Here is a 24454-nt window from a genome sequence, read left to right as displayed (position 1 = left end):
TCTGGTCAAGGTCGAAGGGGGACAAAAAATTAATATAAACTTAATTTCAAATTCAAAGTCTGATTTAAGAATTTGTTTAACTAAAAGTATAAAAAAATGCGTTTTACATCAGTACAATTTTGGTATTTTCAATAATTGCAAAATATTAAATGAATTTATACAAATATTTTTTTCCAAAACTTGTACGTTTTGATGATCTGTGGTCTTAGTAATCAAAATTTGCTGTATGATTAAAAAGTCTATATTTGATAAATAAAATGCATTATAAATATGCATAATAAAATGTATCCAATTTATTAACAATCGATTTCAAAAGTTTTATCAATGAAAATTTTAATATGATAAAGAAATTCCTTTTTCCGGTGCATTTTTTTACGAAGTTAATTTATTTAAATTATTAGAATGAACCCATTGAAATACACAACTCTAGTAATAAAATCTGTTGATAAAATATTATTGAATAAAGTGAATTATAAGTTTTAAGTACTAAAAATGTAAAGAAATACAGTTTTCTAAGCGATTTTTTTATTTGCAATCATTTAAGTCTCAGATGACAAACCATTTTGTTTAAAATATTACTGCTTTAGATATTTTTGTGTGAAATATTTCTGTTTACACAAAATTTTATAATTAATATTAATTTTAATGGGGCTTGCATTCATTTTATTGATGATTTCTGTCCCTCGGGTATTGTCAAAATCGAGGAAGAAGGCTTAAAAATAAAAAATTAAAATTTTTGGAACAACAAGTATCACAAAATGATTTAATCAATGTTACTGGTGAGCTACTATTGAACAATAAATATCAGTCCATCACGGAAATTTTTCATCCTGAAATCTGCGTTTTTTCTTAATCTGTGGTGCTTTCTGCCTTTTGATTGTTTTTGAATACCACCATACCAATGCAATTTCGAAAACACCCCAAATGAAAATATGGTTTATTGTCATTAAATAAAACTGATTTATTTTTTCAAAAAAGGCATACTGATACGAGTATTTAAAGTGTAAGTTATAATTTTTTTAATAAAACCGGTTTTTTTCAAATACATTTTTTATTGATAAACAAATTTAGCTCATTTAAATTTTTTTATCAATAAAAAAATTGTATTTGAAATCAGTATAATTTGAGTTGTGAAAATTATAGTACTAAAACTAATAACTCTAATTTAGCAAAAATCTATGCAAAAATTGCGTCATTTGAAATCTTGTTTTAACCATAATAATTTTGAAAATATTATAATTGGTGAAAATAAGTGAAACTCTAAAAGTCTATTGAAAATGACGAAAATTTGACTATTTAATAAAAACACAGTTTATCTTTTGTTAAAACATGAATATTTTACATTATGTTGTAAAAATATTTTTTTCTGGAAGGTTTTTGAAAATTTTCTTTTGAAAATTGGCAGAAAAATTAGGACTACAAAAATCAAACATCAAACATCAAATTCCTAAACTAAATTAAAATCCTTTGCGGAAAACCGGGTCTGCTCAAATCACTCCCATATGGAGGTTTTTTTGAAGCCTGATTGCGACCAGAAAATCGACGTCGTCGTGCTATCTTGTCGCACCCGCCATTTCGACGTTCCGAGAAAAACGCGTTTTAATGTTTGACCTTGAATATATAAAAACGAGAGCACGCAATGTAAACAATAACAAACACGTTTTGTTTGGCTGACCATTCTGTGCATTGTCCCGAAGTTTGGTTGAAGTTGGTTGCTGGAGTCCTGAGTTATGATTACAAATGTTTACGGTAGTCTAGCTTGTACGTGCGACAAACGCATCCTGACTTTTCTGACCTGAAATCCCTTTGGCCTTTTGTCGCACTTACATCAATTTTCATGGAGTGACAAGATAGCACGACAAGATTGAAACTACTTTCATAAGTAAAGTGACAAAAATGCGCGGAGTTTTTTCGGTTTTTGTTGAATATCTCAGGATTGAAATCGAATTTTGGGGATCTGTGAAGGTCAAAAGGTGAGGCTTTGTGAGCTCAATTTGGCCCAAAATGCACGTACGACAAGTTAGCACGATGGCGACGAAATGATTGTTCTATATATCTTGCCACACGAATAAACAAGTCGGTTATAGTTAAAAACAATAGATTAATCAGAAAAGCACATTATTTAAATGAAATATCTTTATTATCCTATTTTTATTGATAGTCCAACGATTGATTAAAATTCTAGAAAAATTGGGATGTTTCATGTTGACTCCGTGAATTCCACTTGTAACCTCGTTTTTGCCATCAAAAAAGTTCTAACTCAAACCCACACCCCCCAACACTCACCCGATATCCGCTCCCGTTGGTGCCGCAGGTTTGCGAACACTCGGACCACGGTGTGGTCATCCACTCGAACTCGATGTGGTCAGGCGTTCCGTCGGCGTTCTCCCCCGCTACGCCATCCCTGGCCCTCAGCAGCTCGTACACGTTGACCGGTTTGGCCGGTTCGTCCTTTTCCTCGCGGTCCGCCGTCGAGTCAAAGTGGCTGTACTCGTGCTCCATCAGCCACTGGTGACCCTTGGAGTTGGTGAAGGTCTGAAATGGCCAGAGAAGCTGCCCGGATCGAAATGAACGAAAAAAAAAGAAACGAACCGGAAAACGGAAACGGTGGAATGGAAGCTATTAATTAAACTTGTTATGAATTGGCAGAGGGCAAATTTCGCTCTCGAATTGTGAACTTATTGGACTTTCTAACGGAAAAAAAACTCACACACACAAACATTAACACACACACATACAGGTGGATTCTAAAGTTGGTGTTAGTGGGTGGTGGGTAGGGTGAACTACAACAACATTACGTAGAGAAACTTTCGACCTAGGTGAAAAAAATGAGGTGCTTTTTTACCCCCCGAAAACGAGAGTGTGTGATTGAACTGGACTGTTGTGGTGAAAAGCTTGTTTTTCTATGGAAATGCTGCGCTGGGATTGGCATTTTTTTTGTCCACGAATGAGTAAAAAGTTCCCAATACCTCGCCGCCATGAAATTGAATGAATATTTATTATACGTTCCATTCCGGAAAGAAAAAAGGACGCGTGAAATTACTCAATCAAAGAGATGCGAATGTTGGCGACTGGTTTCGATGGGTTTGTAGGGTGGTGGAATATTGTCTTGGTGTTGCTCAAACTTTGAATAACATAAACGTTTAGTTTTAAATATTTATGGCATCTTTTATGATTGGTATAACAAAGCTTATTGGTAACATTTTTTGTAGAGCTTATTATCAGCAATCAGATAAGCAAAAAAAAAATGAAATTTGATTTTTCGTAAGCTTTTTAATTGTCTTCGGAAGAGTTTTTTTTAATTAGAAGCGAGCTACTTTTGACTTGGTTGAAAATTAGGGTGGTTCGCAATTTAGGTATTTAATAAAATCTAACATTTATATACATGTTTTTGGACGTAGCAATTCTTAGTTTACTTTTAAATGATTATCAGAGCACATTTAGAGCTCTGAAAAACAAAGATTTTTGTTTTTGAAAATTTTTATTTGGAATAATGGTCAAAAATTATGACCATTTTAAGGTTGACATTAAAAATTGAATTGAAACATTTTGATCATGTTTCGAATTACAGATTATTTAAAAATGTTTAACCAAGCTGAATGTTGCCACTTTCTATTTGTTATCACTTTTCCGAAAACATCTTGTAAACTGCACATTTCTCTGAAAATTCAATTTTTTTATGATATTTAAAAAAATATACTGGCAAATCAATTTAGCGATTTTATATTACCATTTATAATCAAGATATCTTCAGCTTAAAATGAAGACTTATTAGATTGACACTAATAAAAAAAGTTCAATCTAGCAAAAAAAAAAAACAGAATTTCTACCAATTCATTTTTTTGCCAATCAAGTTTACGTGACAAAAAGTGATATATTTGTCTTTATTTGTATTTTTTTCATCCGGCTGATATGATATATGAAAATTCAAAAATCGGTATCTTTTGAAGGAATTTTTAGATCGATTTGGTGGCTTCGGCAAAGTTATAGGCATGGATAAGAATTACACTGAAAAAAAGCGTGTGGTATAATTTTTTTGTGGTAATTTTCAATTTCACTTTTGTAACTAAAACTTGATTTGCAAGGCACACTATTTTTATTTTTTTAAATTTCTGATTTGTTTTAGGGGTCATTGGGAATATTTTCATTTTTTTAAATCAAAACTAATGTTTCAAAAATGCGTAGTGTAGAAAGTTTGGCCCTTTTGAAATGCTGGTCTTGATTTCAACAAAAAATGAAATATTGTTTTCGAAAAGATCGGAAAATTTCATGAATGTTTCATATTTTAACATTGAAAATCAGACCATTAGTTGCTGAGATATCGACATTAGAAAATGGTGGGTTGTTTGGGTGAGACTTAGAAAACTTCAATTCAATCATGTTTTTAAACTTTTGCATGGCAATAACTCAGCAACTAAGTGTCGTATCAACAAAGTTCATAAAAGCATAACATAGAGAATTCTCTCAGCTTTTGAAAAATATCTTTTTTTTTCAAAAGTGGGCAAACATGGGAATTGATTTAAAAAAAAATAGCTTCAAATTTTAAAACAGTTACCTAAAAATGGCTCTTATTTGAAAATGGTGCACTTTATCAAAATTTTACTAAAGTATTTTTTGATTGCAAATTCGATTCTCCATCGAAATATGAATTGAAAAATTTTTGCGATCAATATTTCAATTTTTTGAAAATAATTAGTATTTATTCAAAAATTCATAACTGGGTCAAGATTTTTGCCTTTTCTGGAAATTTATGAAAAGTTCGCATTTGAAGTCCCCTAAAACATATCAGAAAATAAAAAAGATACAGATTTTTGAATTTTCATCTATCATTTTTGTATGGACATACTAAATTTGAATGGAAAATTATATTGACAAACTAATGAAGCAAAATGGCTTCTCTGAGCATGCCAAAGGCACCAAAATTTTTAGCCGGATTAAAAAATACAAAAATTTAAATTGAAAAAAATACCGATATCATAAAGAATTGCACAGCAGTTAAATTTATTTGAAATTTGTTTGACAATTTTTGCTGTTTTCTTTAAATCATTAATTTTCAATAATCTTAAAAAGGAATAAAAATTTCACCATGATTACTTTGCCTTGAAAAAAGCATTATAAGAGAAATTCTATAAAAATCGTTAAAATTGAAATATTCACCTGTCAATTATTTTAAAGATTTCAAAATTTTAGAAAGAACAAGAACAAATTTATGTATCGGATTCCCATTTTTAAAAAAATAACGGGAATAAAAAAGGCGTAAAACTGCTTTTTCCCAAAATTATAGAAACAATGATGATGCAATTAATGTTTTCCACGCAAAACCGTTAAGCCGAATTTCACACAGACTCCAATTCGCACGAAATTTTCAGTACTGATTTTTGCACATTTTGGTGGCAACAACAATTTTCTTTTTTCGAGATATGGACGCTTATAGATTGATTTTGACTATAAAAAAAGTTTTCAAATTTTATTTTAAATTGCCCGTGACGATCTCAGAAAACATGTTTAGAAATGTTAAAAAATCTAAAAATTTCGTCTAAGAAATATTGAAAAATGAACATCTATCAATATATGAGCAACTTAACGTAAAATTTACAATGTTATTGAAGCATTCTTGAGATTTCTGATCTTCTCGAAAAAAAATTTGAAAATTTTGGAATAAAGGCTAACATTTTAAAATGGTTAAATATTGAAAAAATAAAAACAAAATTAAAATGCACAAGATCGGCGGATCCACACATGAGAAAAATTATTTGAATTTGATTTTAAACAACATTTTTTTTTGTAAATGAATATTTTTTGCATATTTTAAAAATATTTTAAGAACCTCAATACACATTCCCTCACCCTACTTTGCACCGATCAATTTCAAGCACCAATTATTATTTACACTCTTGTCCAACGATTGGTGATGGCAACATTGGCTGGAGGGGGGACCGGTCATCGATACACCTCAATCAACACGCAATCGTCACACGTGTGTGCCCAATAATAAAAAAAAAATCACAATCGAATCCATACGAACATCATCAACAACAATGAAAAAAGCAGACAAACAACAGGAAAAACCTTGCTGAAAAGCACTCGATTTTTCTGCCGCGGTCACAGATTGAGTGCGATTGAGAGTTGATGAGTGTGGGCGTTTTTTGCTTTTGTTTTTTTTTCTGCTCTCGTTGTCCTTGTGGGGAAAACAACGTGTAATCGCCACAAGGCACAACGAGTGAGTGAAATTAATTTTCACCAAAAATTGTTGACGCAACAGCAGCAGCAACAACGGCACAACACAACAAACACTGAACAGAGAAAAAGGATGTTGTTTCAACAACAAACCCCCGCGCGTAAACGAAACTCAATTAAGGGAAATTACCTATTTGTGTCCATGTGTGTTTAATTCGGTGGTTGGTGGTGGTGAGGGTGGTGTGAAATACCGAGTAGAATGTAGTACAAAGAAAGAAATATGGGGTATAAAAAAATTCGAGGTATAATATCGTGTTGGTGTTTTTTACATGTTTGGCAAATGATAAACATTCAGGAGGCTGGGCAGAGAAAAAATAATTGGCTGTAGAAGGAACAACATGCACGCATGCAACAATGTTGAATTTGTTTTTTTTTTATTAAATGATTTTTTTCATTTAAAACAAAATTATTTCAGGAATTTCTCTTATTATATTTTTGAAACAAATTCAATTTCGAAAGTTGTTGACATTGAGGAATTTTATATACATTAAATACCAATAAGTTTATTTGTTACGAATATGTATAATGAACGTATCGTTATATTTTTAATGTTTTTAGTACTATCACATGACTACGAACCAATTTGAATGATGTAAACGAATTTTTAAAGTGGAAATGGTCTTAAATAGTTTTCCAGCAAAATCCTAGCCAATCGTACGAAAATTTATCCAATCTCTCCGCTTAGAGATTGTGCATAAATCACGTAGGCTTACATGATGAAATTTTTAATTTTTTTCAGCACAAATTATTACAAAAAAATAATTGCAAAAAAAAAAAATTTGCAACAAGTTACACAAAAGTTTTAAGACACAACTATTCCAAAAATTCTTTTGAATAAGATTTTTCAGTGAAACTTTTGTTATTCAGATTAAGGTTTTCCTACGTGTGTTTGGTTGAAAAGTATTATTATTCGAAACAAGAGCTGAAAAGTTGACTTTCCGGCACTCAAAATAGTGCAATTATGAACTTTTCTATATATATAGATAATACTTTCAATAGCTTTGCTGGAATGTTCTACTTTACCGCACCGAAATGGGTTTAATTTTTCAGCACTATTTCCAATATCCAATATCCAATAAAATTCCATTGAAAAGCGTTTTTCAGAATTGCAAAAAAGTTGCTCGCAACTTGTTATAAAACATGTTTTTTTAGCTTTTGTCGTATTCATTCAACTCGGTAAACCTCGTTGGATCAACGTACGAGTAGTGCTGAAAATATCATCTTTTTGAAACTTGTTGTGGGTCTCGTGGCGCAGGGGTAGCGGCTTCGGCTGCCGATCCCGATGATGCTATGAGACGCGGGTTCGATTCCCGCCTTATCCACTGAGCTTCTATCGGATGGTGTAGTAAAACGTCGGTCCCGGTTTCTCCTGTCTCGTCAGAGGCGCTGGAGCAGAAATCCCACGTTAGAGGAAGGCCATGCCCCGGGGGGCGTAGCGCCAATAGTTTCGTTTTGCGTAAACAACTTTTATTATATTGTTGGCTTTATCGATTGCAAATTTTACTTAGAATAAAAAAAATATTTTTGTTTCGAATTTGTAGTTTCAAGAAATTTCTATTCTCTAATTTTATTCAAGACACGGCCGTAAAATTCTTTTTTATACTAGGGTACGTTATCCATTAGTGAACCCCTTTCCTATAGTGGACCCTCTGAAGGGTTTTTGATGAAAAAATCAATAAAATCCCTATTTCAAGTGTGTTTTTGTCTGCAAATCTTTTATTTGGCATGTTCTTCATCATTTTAAACAATGTTGATTGACACTGAATTGTCCTTTTTGCCAAAATAAGTTTTTTTTTTTGATTGAATTAACTATCCAATCATTTTTTTGACTGGTTATATAACTTCAGTAAGTCGAAATAATGTAAGTTAAAGGAACTATACTTAAATAAAGCGAAGAACTGCTCATTTTCAAGCAAAAATTAGGGGGGTCCAATATTTTTTTTTAATAAACACTTTTTTGCCTTCCTCACTGAGGTAAGGCTATAATCCTGCTCTAAAAATGAACTTTTTATTAAAAGCTCAAAGACCCACCTTCATGTATACATATCGACTCAGAATCGAAAACTGAACAAATGTCTGTGTGTGTGTATGTGTGTGTGTATGTGTGTGTGTATGTGTGTGTGTATGTGTGTGTGTATGTATGTATGTGACCAAAATTCTCACTGAGTTTTCTCAGCACTGGCTGAACCGATTTTGACCAAACCAGTTGCATTCGACTTGGTTTAGGGTCCCATACATCGCTATTGAATTGTTTGAAGTTTCGATAACTAGTTCAAAAGTTATGTATAAAAATGTGTTTTCAAATATATCCGGATCTCATTTATATGCATGTAAACGATGTTCGGATCCATCATCCTACCCATCGTTGGTTAGGTAATCGAGAGACCTTTCCAACGAGTCCACAACATTGAAGATCTGGCAACCCTGTCTCGAGTTATGACCACTTAAGTGATATTTATGTACTTTTTTGAAGCCGGATCTCACTTAAATGTATGTAAACGATGTCCGGATCCATCATCCGACCCATCGTTGGTTAGGTTATCGAGAGACCTTTCCAACGAATCCACAACATTGAAGATCTGGCAACCCTGTCTCGAGTTATGACCACTTGAGTTATATTTATATACTTTTTTGAAGCCGGATCTCATTTATACACATGTAAACGATGTCCGGATCCATCATCCGACCCATCGTTGGTTAGTTAATCGAGAGACCTTTCCAACGAGTCCACAACATTGAAGATCTGGCAACCCTATCTCGAGTTATGACCACTTAAGTGATATTTATGTACTTTTTTGAAGCCGGATCTCACTTAAATGTATGTAAACGATGTCCGGATCCATCATCCGACCCATCGTTGGTTAGGTTATCGAGAGACCTTTCCAACGAATCCTCAACATTGAAGATCTGGCAACCCTGTCTCGAGTTATGACCACTTGAGTTATATTTATATACTTTTTTGAAGCCGGATCTCATTTATACACATGTAAACGATGTCCGGATCCATCATCCGACCATCATCCGACCCATCGTTGGTTAGATAATCGAGAGACCTTTCCAACGAGTCCACAACATTTAAGATCTGGCAACCCTGTCTCCAGTTATGACCACTTCAGTGATAACCCTGTCTCGAGTTATGACCACTTAAGTGATATTTATATACTTTTTTGAAGCCGGATGTCATTTATACGCATGTAAACGATGTCCGGATCCATTATCGAACCACTGTCTCGAGTTATGATCACTTAAGTTATATCTGTGTACTTATTTTTGTGGATCTAAAAAATATCTGAAATATGTGTCCAAACCGCTCATATTATCCATTGTTGGTGAAAAGTGAGGAAGGCATCAACCACATAGGTGGATTAAGTTAGTTTTTTTAATAAACATGCGTAGTTTTATCAGCAACTGTATTCATATGGAAAAATGTGCATCAACAATACTTATTTTAATCATTTTAATGTTTACAGTTGATTTTGAAACATTTTCTTTGATCTTTTTGGAAATAAATGTGTTAGTAAGATTTTTTGTTGTTTTAAGCCAAATTTGTTAACAAAACATTTTTGTTTATGATGGAAAATCCATGTTTTATTCATTATATCTATCATAAGACCTCCACCATGCATCAAAACACCAAATATCGGTTAAATTTGGTATAAAAATATCAGTTTTGCTATTGTGGACCCAGGTCCACAATCGGATTAAGGACCCGGGCCCACTAAAGGAAAAGGGGGTCCATAACAGGAAATTTTTTTTTTAAATGGCTATTTTTCTGCTCAAAAACAAATTATTGATGAAACAAATAGTCAAAATTGTTCTAAAGACTTCAGATTTCATTGTTTTGTACCAAAGGTTGTGAAAAAGTGCATAAAATATTGGAAAATTGTGAAAAATGCGCGTCGGCTATACTAGGGGGTCCACTAATGGTTAAAATACCCTATTAAATGGCTGAAACGATGCATATTTTATCAACAAAAAACATCAAGACTTTCAAAAACCCATTATGCGGATCTAAAACCCTTTGCCCAGAATTGTTAGGTTTAAAGAACAGCAATTAATATAATTTTCGCCCTGTTTTTCTATACTACTGTGCATCAGGACTTTGATAAGTTTTGGCTAAGAAAGAGTGTTTTCTTACAACGAAAAACTCAGAAAACCGTTTAGAATTTACGATTTAATAATAAAATATCTTGTTTTGTTCTAAAACACCCAAAAATTAGTTTACATTGCTCCGTATTTTACGTTAACTTCACATTACTTCACATAGTCAAATCATCGAAAATTATCGATTTTGCAAATCAATTGGCAGTAAAAAAAGGTTTGAAAACACAACCATGACGTCAGTCGAAGCAAAAGTGATGTTAATGATAAAATTGAGTTTCCAAAAGGAATTTCGGAAATTCGCAAAACAAAAATTGCACTGAAATGACAACAACTGAATTATGAAGCAATAGTTTTTAGCATGATATTTTTCACAAGAATTGATTTTAGTGGCATTTTTTTTCTAGCTGAAAATTCTTAATTTCGGCTTAACAATTTTATTTTATTAACTTTAACATGAAGCCAATGAATTAATATGGAACAACTAGCTTTGATTTAATGTAACACATAGAGGAATTTGAACTTAGTTTTGAAGGTTTAAGAACTACATGATATATTTTTTAGTAAATCACAAATCGCGAGTTCAAAATGGTCTGTCTGAATTTTTCGTTGTATGACAAAAAAAATCTGAGGCTAAACGCTATTGAAATTTCGGTGAATCCACAGGTTTCCGCGACATCGCATTTTGTAGGGCACATTACTGTGAATCATTTGTGATCCTAATGATACTGCAGTTTTCATTTTTTGGAAAAATTTGTTTATGAAAAAACTCGCAAAAATGTATGAAGAAAGACATCGTTTCAGAATTTTGACAGCAGCTGGTGCAGGTTCCTAGTAGTAAATTAAATTCGCTTCAACTATGTCGAAGGGTAACAGAAGGGACGATCAGAAAAAATGTTTCAGCATTAGATCCACAAATGCAACAATTTTGGGAAAAAAAAAGATATAAACATTATTGCATGTTTTCAATGATGTTGCTGTGATTTATAACGTTGTTTTTTTTTTGTAATCTGTCATCAATTTTATAATTTGTTTCGACTTCAAAAGCCTTCAACATCACGCAAACCGTCACCGAGTGCAATTATCTTCGGTTCGCCACGTCATGTGAATATTTTATCTTTGGGGATGGGGCATAAAATTGCATTTGAATAAATTAAAGTATTGTAAGGTATGTGCATATATTTCTGGTACATCTCAATAAGTTATTAAAATTTGAACAGAAAATGGCAGATTATTGTTTAAACTTGTCAAAGCGAATCAAAAAATCTCATTTTCCGATAACGTTAAAATAAATATGACTCCACTTAAAACAGTTAAAAATGGTGACTTTTCCTTTTTATGCGGAAGTCCGTACCAGATGAGTTAATTATTATTGAATGCCACACTGCACCCGCAAATGAAAACTTACTCAAACATATTTATCGCCATGTTTTCCAGTGTAAAGTGTAGTGATGTGGACTGGACCGTTAGATAACACGTGTTTTCTAATTATGCTGTTTTACTTTAATTTTATGTGTATTGTTTTCTTCGTTGTGAAAAGCGTTTTTTTGTAAAACGAAAACATGGTGTGTCATTTTATTTTTGAAATATCAATTATTTAAAAAATCAACAAGGAAAAACGACAAATGTTTGACATTTCTAGCTAGAATTCACAGAATGCCCACTAAGCTGATGCTTGTTTCCTAGCTGTATGTGCTTCTATTTGAGTGCCCGGCGAACTCGTTTGCGTATGTGTCCATTCCACGTGGCCGGTGCACATTTGGTGTGAAAATTTCATCAACTGTGGAACGCGCGACGTACAAGTTTGGTTGTTATTTTTTTGTCCTGTTTTTCCGAGTTTTTTGTGTGCTGTATTGTTGTCGACTTTTGCCATTCTAACTTTTGGTTGTTTGTGTTTTTTTTTAATTCACTTTTTCTCTGTGCTGCTCACGAGTCCCCAGCAGACGCCGCTAGTTTAGTCACCCACCGTAACCGCTTTAATTAATTGTTACGGTTGGTGTTTTGGTGTGGTGAAAATGCCAGCACAAGTTTTTTTTCGCTGCTATTTTGTTCGGAATATTTTGTTCCAACCGCAGTTGGTTGATTGTAGGTTGGTGCTATCATGAGTGACAATGTGGTGTAATGTGTGTGCTATTTTATATTATAAAATTTATCGGAATGACAAAACTATTGAAGATTTGATATTTTTTTATTGAGAATTGGTAATTGGTCAATATTGTATCCAAATATTTTAGAATCTGTATCTTAAGTTAAGAAGAAAATTTCTGCTCATTTTGGCATTCACTCGCTCATTAAAAAAATATCCTTTTTTATTTTACTTTTCAACACAAAATAGCTTTTTGTGAAAATACAAAAAAGGATAACGTCATGCATCGCATTCCCGGACGCTTTGAAATCAGTAAACCTCATCTTGTCAATTGTTTTGAGATAAGTTCGCATAATAAATGTGAAAACTGTGTTATTTGATGAATTCTAACATCAACTTTCATTTCAAATTTGTTTGGACGCTATGGTCAATGCCAAAACAATAAATTAAAATAAAACTATGAGTTGCATTATTAAACATTCAATTTTGGTGGCACGAGAAAATTACCGATGACACTTAAAAACAAAATCCACCAACATTGTAAGTTGAACTACACCAAAAATGTGAAACATTTCACTAAAATATTTCATAGACGTCTAAAGCACCGGGAAGGCACAGCAAAAAAAAATATGGTTTTGATTTCCTTCAATTCTAGCACATTTTTAGACAATATCGATTGTTTTGATGTTAACAGCTCATTTGAATGCCATTTCACTATAATTTCAGTCCAAATTTGTGCGATTCATGAGCAAAAACGAAATTCTAAGCACAACAAGTCATTTCAATTTTAAAATTCTGATGAAAAATTGTTAGAAAAGACATATTTTGCATGCATTCTCCTAAAATGGAATGTTTTTACAACAGACGGTTTCCACGCGAAATCGACCATAAAAAAACGATTTTGAACCGGACCATTTCCGATCTCAATAAAACTTGCTGGATCGTTTGTCCTACTCATATCAACAACTCCTGTGCACTCAGTTTAGTAATTCACAATGGCATTTGAATTTTAGGAATTCTTTTAGTTTAAAATTATTGGTAATTACTTTTAAATTCAAAAAATCATATCTTTCGAAGCAGATGTTCAAAAAATCGATCGAAAGTGTGTTTTAACGAAAATCGTGCGCGCTTTTCAATGAAAATATTTCCAAAAGCAGAAACTTTCATTTTCGATCAAAAAACAGCCAAAAATCACATTTTCTTCGAAAATCAGGCTGAATACACCCTTTGATTCAAATTTTGCCATTACCATTCGAAAGAGCGGACAATTTCCCACTTTTCTTCCATAGACACCAAGTTGGAGCGAAAGCGTTTTCGAGTGGTTTGTAAATAAAAACCTTTTTTCGTATTTTTTAATTTTTTTCCAAAAAAACTAAATTACATGTTTTATGGCAAATTTTGTAACAGATTCTATTTTTAAACTTGAAATAAAGTTCTGCTTCCGTGTTTTTGAGTTTTTCCTTGACGTACCAGTTTCAAATACATATAAAAGGAACGAAATAATTACTAAAGATAACCAAAAAAGGTGCACTTAAGGTAACATTTCCTGAACCATTTCTTTTATGGAAAAATGTTTATCTCACTCGTCAGTGTTGTTAATACATGCAAAATATTTTTTTTCCTATTTTTTTGGGTCTTAGGGTGATTCCTGTCGCGTCAGGGCGGTTCAAAGATGACAATTTGGAGTATTTTTTAATAATCATTGTCAAACGCCGTTTAAACTGAACTCATGCGTATTTTTCCTTGAAAGCCAAATTAGTCACTTTCCATGTACAAACCGGATAACTTAAGTTGGTTTAAACAATGTCAAGTTGTTTTTGGAGATGTGTTTTTTTGGTGCAAAATCGCAATAATTGTCATTTTAAAGCACACCCTGACGTGCCAGGAACCACCCTAATTACCTAACAAAAATCATGTATAAAACTATTTTGGGTAGAGAATCCCGAAGATTTGAAGTCGATCCGAGCACCTTAGAGTTTGGCCATGCCGTTTGCCTGGAAAATTGTTGTAAGTCACTTAGCAGAATTTTGTAAGATGTTCAATAATTTGTCAACGTGTTTTTTTTCCTACAATTAAAATAAAATTAAAATCCAACACAGGATTTTTGATTTGTCATCCTGAGAATAATTTAAGTAATAGTAGGACGAAAAGGGAATAAATATCACAGAATTTTACAATTTGCAGCTTTTCTATACAAAATTTGTTGTAACTTTTCCGAGATTTGATGAAATAGCATGTTTATTCTGCAAATTTATTCTTGATATAATTAGCTTCAAATCTACGCAAATAGTTTTGATAAACACGAATAAATGATGTTTCCAGATGAATTTGGAAAATAAAATAAGAAAAAAACTATTTTGCAGGTATTAACAAAACTGACGAGTGAGATAAACATTTTTCCATGATAAAAGTGGTTCAGGAAATGTTACCTTAAGTGCACCTTTTTTGGTTATCTTTAGTAATTATTTCGTTCCTTTTATATGTATTTGAAACTGGTACGTCAAGGAAAAACTCAAAAACACGGAAGCAGAACTTTATTTCAAGTTTAAAAATAGAATCTGTTACAAAATTTGCCATAAAACATGTAATTTAGTTTTTTTGGAAAAAAATTAAAAAAAAAACGAAAAAAGGTTTTTATTTACAAACTACTCGAAAACGCTTTCGCTCCAACTTGGTGTCTATGGAAGAAAAGTGGGAAATTGTCCGCTCTTTCGAATGGTAATGGCAAAATTTGAATCAAAGGGTGTATTCAGCCTGATTTTCGAAGAAAATGTGATTTTTGGCTGTTTTTTGATCGAAAATGAAAGTTTCTGCTTTTGGAAATATTTTCATTGAAAAGCACGCACGATTTTCGTTAAAACACACTTTTGATCGAATTTTTGAACATCTGCTTCGAAAAATATGATTTTTTCAATTTAAAAGTAATTACCAATAATTTTAAACTAAAAGAATTCCTAAAATCCAAATGCCATTGTAAATTACTAAACTGAGTGCACAGGAGTTGTTGATTTGAGTAGGACAAACGATCCAGCAAGTTTTATTAAGATCGGAGATGGTCCGGATTTTGAGTGGTCGATTTCGCGTGGAAACCGTCAACATCCTGATGATATTTATACATTTCTGGCTTATTACGGGATATTTAACAGCTATAACAAAAATGATATGTTATTTTTTATATTATATATTATTTAAATAAACTAAAAACAATTTGAATATATTTGAACATGACACAAAAAAATCTCCTAATTTTCCAAAAAGATTCCACCTGGTTTATGGATGGGCTCTTATGAAATTTTTAGCACTTGTTTTTATTTATCTTGCTCTTGTTAGTGCTTTAGTTATAGAAATAATTGTTCCAAAATGGATTATGATGCAACACACAGCTGAAAGGAACTCCAAAACTCTGTTATGAATTGCAAAAGAACTGATTGTATCTTGATTATTCACCAATAAATCCGAATTGAATTGAAAAAAAAAATCAAAATGAAAAAAAACAAAAAAGTGGTATTTTTTAAACTTTTACGGGAATTATTTACCCAAATAATCAAATATCGTTAAAATTAAACAGGACTCAGAAAAATCAGAAAAGTTTTTAAAAGTTGATTTTAAAGAAAAAAATGCCCTTTATTTTAATTTGAATAAAACAAAGCTTGATTCTTTTAATTTCTTATGAAACTATACCTTTCAAATAAAATAGCAGTAAAATTTTTATTACAGCGAATGAAAATATTACTAAACTAACCTAAAGTAACCATCACAACGTCCTTCCTTAATCTGATACAAAGTGTTATACTAACAGGGAATCGTTTCCAATAAATTACAAATTCTAGCCTTAGTTAGTTTATAAAAAAAATTAAAAATTTGAACAATTCTTCAAATGGTTCATATCAAGCATTTCAATTGTAAACAAATAAAATTTACTTAAATAGTCTGTATGGGTAAAATATTTATTATGTTGTTATTTTGAAAAAAAAATGAGAAAATTGATAAAATTTACGTTACGCCGTCTTCGAAATCGTCAAAAATCACTAACCCTATGTTAGTAATTAAACCAGGGTATTCACTCGCTTATTTCTACAGTATTTTATAAGATTATTTTTATTCTTATTTTAGTTTGATAAATCATTTTGAGAAAAATAGTTACAGTTTCACACAAACATAAAATTTCACGGGATTTCGCGGAAAAAGCCAAATTTCACGGATTTCACGCTGTCCCCGAAATCGTGAAATTTATTTTGAAAAGTGTTGCTATTCGATTCTGTTATTTTTGGCACAGAAAAGTAGGCTACTTCGTCGTTCAAGAATGACAGGAAAAGTGTGTAGTTTCACGACGGAATTGCAAAAAAGATATATATTTTTTTTTTATTTTGGATGATAATTGAATAATTGGTATTAGTAAATATTTCAAATAGCATTGTGCCAGAAGAATTAGTTCAATACGTTCAGTAATTTTCAAGAAATTACAGCATGGAGTGAAATTTTATGAAGGCACTGGTGCTACACTTGGATGTTTAAGCGATAATTATGGAAAAATGGAAGACTGATTGTGGAATTTGTATTAGTTGATCGCATAATTTTGTTGTGCTATTTATTGAGCTGTAATCCATGTGACAAAATCAAACCATTAAAAAGATCAATAAAATAAATCGTTAAAAAACTTCACTGAAATTGAAAGGTGCCCAAAGAATGCAAATATATTTTTAAAACTTGCTCCAAATATTTGAAAACATTGATTTGTTCCACAAGTCTTAGAAAGCTCTCTAGCAAAGTGCACACCTTGCAGCAGAGGAAAACTATCTAAGACCTAGTTTGAAACTGTTCTAAAGTGTTCGAAAGCATCAAAATTCAGTCAAGACACGCACCACTCTGCTTTTCACTGCCCGAGCAGACGGAGATAACTTGGGAATAACATTTTTTTATATTTGAAAATACTAGGCCAATAATCCAGTCGGGGAATTTGGGGCGAAGTTTACAATATTTTGTATGGTAAAAGAAGGCAAATTAAGATTATATAACAAATTGAATATAAAGGTACATTTGCGTTAACGGTTTGCATGTAACTGCCCTCTTTTTCCTTTTGCTTTAAAGATTCGTTTTTTTATATTCTGTTTCGAAATTGGAATGGAAATTGTTAGGATAAGATTAGTTTAAAAAATGCGTAAGATAGTGCAGAATGTTGTGCTCAAAATCATTTATTAACTTACACGTGCATTTATAATCGAGCAAAGGAGCATGCACAAATGACGTGACGATTTGAGGATTAAGTAGAAGAAGCCCTAAATAAACAAAAGAAAAAATGGCATCATTTGTGTATGACTCCAATTGGTAAATATCATGCAAATGAATCAAGAAGTGCAACAAGTCCCTAACATCAATCAAACCGCACCAAAAATAGCACTGAAGAGCTGTTCAATTACAGATGGATTGCACCACATCGGCATTCAACAAAATTGAGCCCCTCCCTTAGGAATAATTTATGGCCGCTCGGACAGCTCATGAATCCAAGCGCTGTAATCAAACAACTCTCGCGTGGCCCCACAACATAAATCCCGCGACCCCGGCCAGGGATCAATGTGGCCAGATTCCCCCGAGGGAAGGATTTACTCAACCTACAAAAACATCAAAAAACACATCAAATTCATGCAATGCAACACCCATAATCGCACGGGAAACGGACGAGGTTTAACTCCCGTCGAAACAGATGGGCTAAACTCAACTCAAAATTGAACGGAAATAAAAAAAAAATGCGCGAAATATTTTCCAGAGTGTTGGAGAAGGGGTTGGCAGCACGGCGTAACCTGCCCATCTCACCTGCAGGCTGGCCAGCAGGTGCTGGAAGTGGGGCATTGGGAGCGTCCGGGTGCCGGAACTGGCCGCGGCCACCGCATCCGACGCCACCGTACTGTCCGACACGGTCATCTGGGACCGCATGAGCTCCTAGCGCGGGTTTTGGAAATTTTGCGGGGGTGCGTATTTTTTGTTTTTTTGTTTGCCAATCCGTGGATTGGGGGGGGTTCAAATCCGGTACCGGAATAAGGGTTTCGGTTTTTGTTGGAATTAGTAGGTCGTCACAAGCCAGGCGTGGTAGTACCGATTCCGGGATTACGGGACAGAGCGTGGCGCAGAAGGTTGAAGATGAGAAAGAGGTAGGAGTTTTTTTTCGGTTAAAGTTTTGAAGTGGAAGAGAAGGGAAATAGTTAATTAGTTACGGTATCAGCGGATGTTACCAGAGAGTGTTCAAGCTGTGGACCGGAAGTAGGTCAGCTGCCTAGCATTTGGTGGAAATCAAACGAATTTGAACAGTTCTATTTCAAATTACTTACCCCGTCTTCCATTACGCTGCTCTCGGCATTTTGGACAGTGTCCGGTGGATGCCGTTGTCGGTTTTTCCCTCGATTCCGGTCACGATTTCTGCGGCCACTGTTTGAGGAGAATTGGGGAAAAAATGATGTTAATCAAAATTGAAAGTAATAAGAAATTAAAAATTCCAAATTGTCTATTTTATCAGTACTGGTACAGTAAAGTGTGTGACTCCTGACGATTCCTCAAACCTCACTTAAAGTTCAGTTGGCTGGCGTTTGCTTGAGTTGCAATCTTTTCTAATTCAGTTTTTAGCATAAGCTTGACAAGTAGTCTTCAATGTTTGCATGTAATGCGATACTTTGAAAATCCAAAGAAATGACTTCGCTCTTTTTGCGCAACCCATCAAATAGTTCAAGCTTCTGACATTTTTTTGTTCCGTTCAATTTTATGATAATGTTCTATTATAATCATATAAGTACAACAGATCCAATTTTTTAACCTCGCAAAAATAAGGTCAATTAAAAATGGAGGTTTATGCACATCAGAAATTATTTGAAATCTGTAATTTTTTTTATTTTAATGACCTTGTCAAGGTATTTATTTTATTTGAGAATTTTCCCAAAACATAATATTTTTCTATACAATTTCTTTGAAGAGGTTATAACGCATTTTTTATAAATTGGCATGAGATTTTAATTTTCGTATTTTTTATTTTGCTAAAAAAATATGCCAAATTTTCTCAAAACCAAAGAAGTCATTTTGCTCATTGAAATGTTGAGAAAATGCATTTGGACATTTCGTAAGCATTAAAATTCGACTAAAAAATTTCATGTAAAAAAAAGAGATACGAAGGAGAAAATTTGGTTCAGGCATCGATTATCAAATAGTTTAATTTCAGATAATCGAAGCTTCGGATTATATAGGCTTCGGATGATCCAGTCTGAATTGCTCCAAAGAAAAAAAAAAATGATTTTAAGTGATGTTGGGAAAAGAGTGACAACTTCAAAACATTTGTTTTTGATATTTAATCAAAATGCAATAAAAAAAATCAAAAGTACCTCGTTTACGTTTTTTCAATTATTTTTTCCTTCTTCTTGATTCTGCGATGCATTTTTCAAAAAAATATACAAAAATATTTAAATTACTTACGCCCTTCTAAAAGATCAGGCAATTTTACATTAAAAACGACTATATGTCCCCACCTTTTAAAATTGGCCCGAAAAAAGGGGGCATAATTTGTTTTAGAGACGGGGTGACTTTGATAGTTTTGAGATTTTCCGCAAAATGAAAAGTACAAATTAAATACATACGGAATGATATCGAATCATACTGACCGTGGTATAAAAGTGTTCAAAATATTTCTAGAAGATGATTTCATAAAATTTTGAAAAGTTTAAAAAGTTAGTTGACTATTATTAGGAAAATGCTGATAAATAGCATTATTTAAATATTCTCAAAGTGTCATGATTTTCCTAATGAACATGATTTCAAATTGGAAAACAGAATGCATTTTCGGATTCCTAGGAGAAGGTAAAATAAGTTTGTAATAAAAAAATATCATGTGTTTTTGAAACAGATATGAATAAAATCACCAAATTTATTGGCATTTTAAGTGATACAATTTTCATATAAATTGGTCATACTTGCTATTCGTGATTTGTTTTCAGTTTAAAGTGCAATATGAATTTATTATTTTATAAAAAAAACTAGTTTTAACACATTTCAAGCAAAATTCTGACTTTTCAATAATTTAGCCTAAATTTTTTATGTATTTTGAAACTATAATTTGAACATCTTAATTCTGATTTTAACTATCACTATCAATATCTATGAAGAACTATTGCTATCAATGTCACCCCGAAATTCAAAATAAGAATGCTCAACGTGACTATGTTTTAAAACACTATTGAAAAACCCTTTTTTTAAGTAGTGCAGTGACCTTGTGTGGGCTACCCTTGAGATAAACCTAACAAATTCAAAAATATACTAAAAATAAATTGAAATCCTATCAATGACACCCCAGTTTACGGTACGTAAAATTTTTGACGATATTTTGAGTGAAATAAACAGAAAAATATTTACATCAGGGGTGACCAATGTATGGCCCGCGGACCCATCATGTAAAATGGCCCGTTGACTACTTGTAAAGTGATTTTATCCCTATTAAAAATTTAGGTTTATTTTAAACATTTATATGCGAATCTTTTTTATTTTTTGTTAATATGAAAAAAAAACTTATGATGTATCATTATTTTGATCCCCACTTTAGGATACAAAGAAACAGTTGAAATTTTTTTTAATAATCAAAAAAAATCACACGTTTCAATCGTCAAAACTTTCATCAAACATTTTTGGAAATATTTAAAAAACGTTCAAGTTTGACTTAGGAAAAATTCTGTAATAGCTGCAAAAATATATGTTTTCTTTATTAATTTGCAAATCATAATGACCCTTCTATGAACTGACTCTCAAACTAACATTGCGCTTCCTTCGGGATTCGAACTCATTACAGTTTGATGACGAATCTACCAACTGACTCAATCAGACAAAATGTGGAAATCGGAGGATCAAGTTTGTTGCAAATATTTTACAAAGCTTTCGTGGATCAACCACCCCTCCTCCTACTTTCAAAAAACTTCAAAACTTCAAAAAAAAAAAAAATCTAAGTGTAATCAGCTGAAATTAATTAATTATGCATTCCTTTGCATTTAGAATCATTAGAGCATGATTGGGTTTATTAAAAATAATTTGAATTTTAGTGAATTTTCGATGAAATAAATGTTGAAATTCTGGCTCTCAACGATTTTTCATTAGCCACACTTAACTAATAGATAGAGTTAGGCCTTTAAATGAATTGTTCAATTGTAATGTCACCATTTTCGAAATATAAAAACTAATTTTTCATTTTTTTTTGAACACATGTACATTCAGCTAAAAACATTTTTTTGAAATCAATTAAATTAAATTAACGTTATTTATTTTTTTAATAACTTATTGCCTTCCTCACCTTACTGAGGAAAGGCTATAAAATCACTCGAAAACTGAACTTCTCAATTAGACCTCCTAGACCCACCTTCATGTATACCTATCGACTGAGAATCGAATTCTGAGCAAATGTCTGTGTGTGTGTGTGTAGGGATGTGGGTCTGTGCACCAAAAAATATGCACTTGATTATCTCAGCACTGGCTTAACCGATTTGGACCGTTTTGATCTCATTCGATTCGTCTTGGGGTCCCATAAGTCCCTATTGAAAATTATGAAGTTTAGTAAAGTACTTCAAAAGTTATGCTAAAAAAACGATTTTGACTAAAGTCCGGAAGACTGTAAAAGGGTGGTTTTTGTAAGATGTTATACAAAAAGCATGTTATACATTTTTAGAAAGGTATTTAAAAGACCTTTCCAACGCGACCAATACATTGAAGATCTGACAACCCTATCAAAAGTTATTAGCAATTAAGTTTTATTTATGCACTTTTTGGAAGCCGGATCTCAGATATCACGATGAAAACGTTGTCCGGATCTGTCATGCAACCCGTCGTTGAACAGGTAATCAAAAGACCTTTGCAACGCGTCCAAAACATTGAAGATCTGACAACCCTATCAAAAGTTATAAGCACTTAAGAGTTATTTATACACTTTTTGGAGGCTAGTTCTCAGATATTTAGATGAAAACGTATTCCAAATATATCATGCGACCTATCTTTGGATAGGTAATTTAAAGACCTTCCCACGAGCGTGTCTATTTTGGATAGCATTACCCTTTGAATGAGAGGAAGGCACCAACCACCTAAGGGTGGATTAAGTAACTAATTAAGTAATTTGACCCGCAAGCTCATTTGAGCTTCAAATTTTGGCCGGCCTCCAAAAAACATTGAGCTACCCTGTTTTACAGGGATAAGTTCCATCGGAAAAATTTTAATTGTACTCTCAAATGTATCTTTAGCTGTGTTTAAATCATGTTTTTTTTACATTTAAAGCAAATAGCTGAATACACTTACAGATCAGTGAAATTTTATTTGGCTGATGCGAATGTGTTGGGAGCAAAAAACTCACAGCTGAACATATTTTTTAAATGATTTTCAGGGTATTTTACGTAAAATATCAAAAAATGTGTACATCGGATTAGTTTTCAAAAAGACGTAAGAGCCATTTGTAAAAAGCCCTTTTTGCATCGATTTTAGACCTATTTACGTAAAATCAATTTCAAAAACTAACTTAATCCACCTATGTGGTTGTTGCCTTCCTCACTTTTTACCAACATTTGGTGATGTGATGGGTTTGGACACAAATTATTTCTATCTTCTCTATATACAAAATTTCGACGGTTTTGTTTGAACGCGAATCAATTCAACACGGAACGTCCGATCGAGGTGCTCTTTGTTGCGTTGGGTTCGTATGATAAGTTCGTGAGTCCAAGGATGGTTCTTACGCCAAAAAGTTACAACTTTGGCCACTCTGGAACCGATTCCGGAAAATTTGCAGATTGTATGGGAAAGGTTAAAATCAAGTTTTGATCACAGGAGGCTGAATAAGCAAAAAAGTCAAAAACGTCAACAAACGAAAAAAGGCAGAACGAAGTTTGTCAGTTAAGGCTTGTTTCTCAATAAAGAAATACACAAATGTCACTTAACCCTTTTAGGCCTGAATTTTCAAAAAAATATTTTTTTAGTTAATGATGGGAAAATGATCCTGAGGACCATACGAAAATTATAGGCTACTTTTGAAAATTTTGATTTTTGGGTCATATATGACCCATCAGGCCGGAAAGGGTTAAGTGGTCATAACATGAGACAGGGTTGCAAGATCTTCAATGTTTTGGACTCATTGGAAAGGTCTTTTGATGAACTATCCAGCGATGGGTTGAATGATGGATCCGGACATAGTTTTTATACATTTAAGTGAGATCCGGCTTCAAAAATGTACATAAATATCACTTAAGTGGTTATAACTCGAGACAGGGTTGCCAGATCTTCAATGTGTTGGACTCATTGAAAAGGTCTTTTGATTACCTATCCAACGATGGGTTGGATAATGGATCCGGACATAGTTTACATACATTTAAGTGAGATCCGAAATCAAAAAAGTACATAAATATCACTTAAGTGGTCATAACTTGAGACAGGGTTGCAGGAACTTCAATGTTTTGGACTCGTTGGAAAGGTCTTTTGATTTTGGTCGGGTGATGGGTCTGGACATAGTTTACATGCATTTATGTGAGATCCGATTCGCAACTCTGATACTTTTTTGTACTTAACTTTTGATCTACTTATCGGATCTTCAAACAATTCAATAGTGCAGTATGGGGCACCAAACCGGATCGAATGCAACTTATTTGACTCAAATCAGATCAGCTAGTGCCGAGAAAACTTGGCAAGAATTTTGAGCACCAAGCGGAATAAGCACACACATACACACACACACACAGACATTTGTTCAGTTTTCGATTCTGAGTCGATAGGTATACATGAATAAAGGTTTACGAGCTGTTTTTCAAAAGTTCATTTTTCGAGCAGGATTATAGCCTTACCTCAGTGAGGAAGGCAAAATGCTTGAGATTGTTCATCTACACGTCCTTCAAGTGCCCCAAAAAAATACATGATATTTCGTTTCAATTTGGAGAAAAACGGAAAACGCTTTTTGAAAACTCACCCGAGATACACAAGGTTCTGAAATGTGTTCTCAAGCGCAATATTTGAAAAGGGTGAATTAGCATTTGGCCACCTTGA

General features: G+C 32.9%; 1 protein-coding gene across 1 annotated transcript in view; it reads right to left on the bottom strand.

Moving 5' to 3' along the window:
- LOC120425208 (protein madd-4) overlaps positions 1-24454 on the bottom strand; it is a 475137-nt gene that overhangs the window by 8342 nt on the left and 442341 nt on the right. Inside the window, 3 exon segments of the mRNA XM_052707974.1 lie at positions 2287-2553; positions 18236-18361; positions 18748-18844. Of these exon segments, the coding sequence (XP_052563934.1) occupies positions 2287-2553; positions 18236-18361; positions 18748-18844 (490 nt within the window).

This window comes from Culex pipiens, chromosome 2 (assembly GCF_016801865.2).
Source record: "Culex pipiens pallens isolate TS chromosome 2, TS_CPP_V2, whole genome shotgun sequence".
Classification (NCBI taxonomy): domain Eukaryota; kingdom Metazoa; phylum Arthropoda; class Insecta; order Diptera; family Culicidae; genus Culex; species Culex pipiens.
Note: the sequence above shows the minus strand (reverse complement) of the source record. Positions and strands in the feature narration are given on the sequence as shown.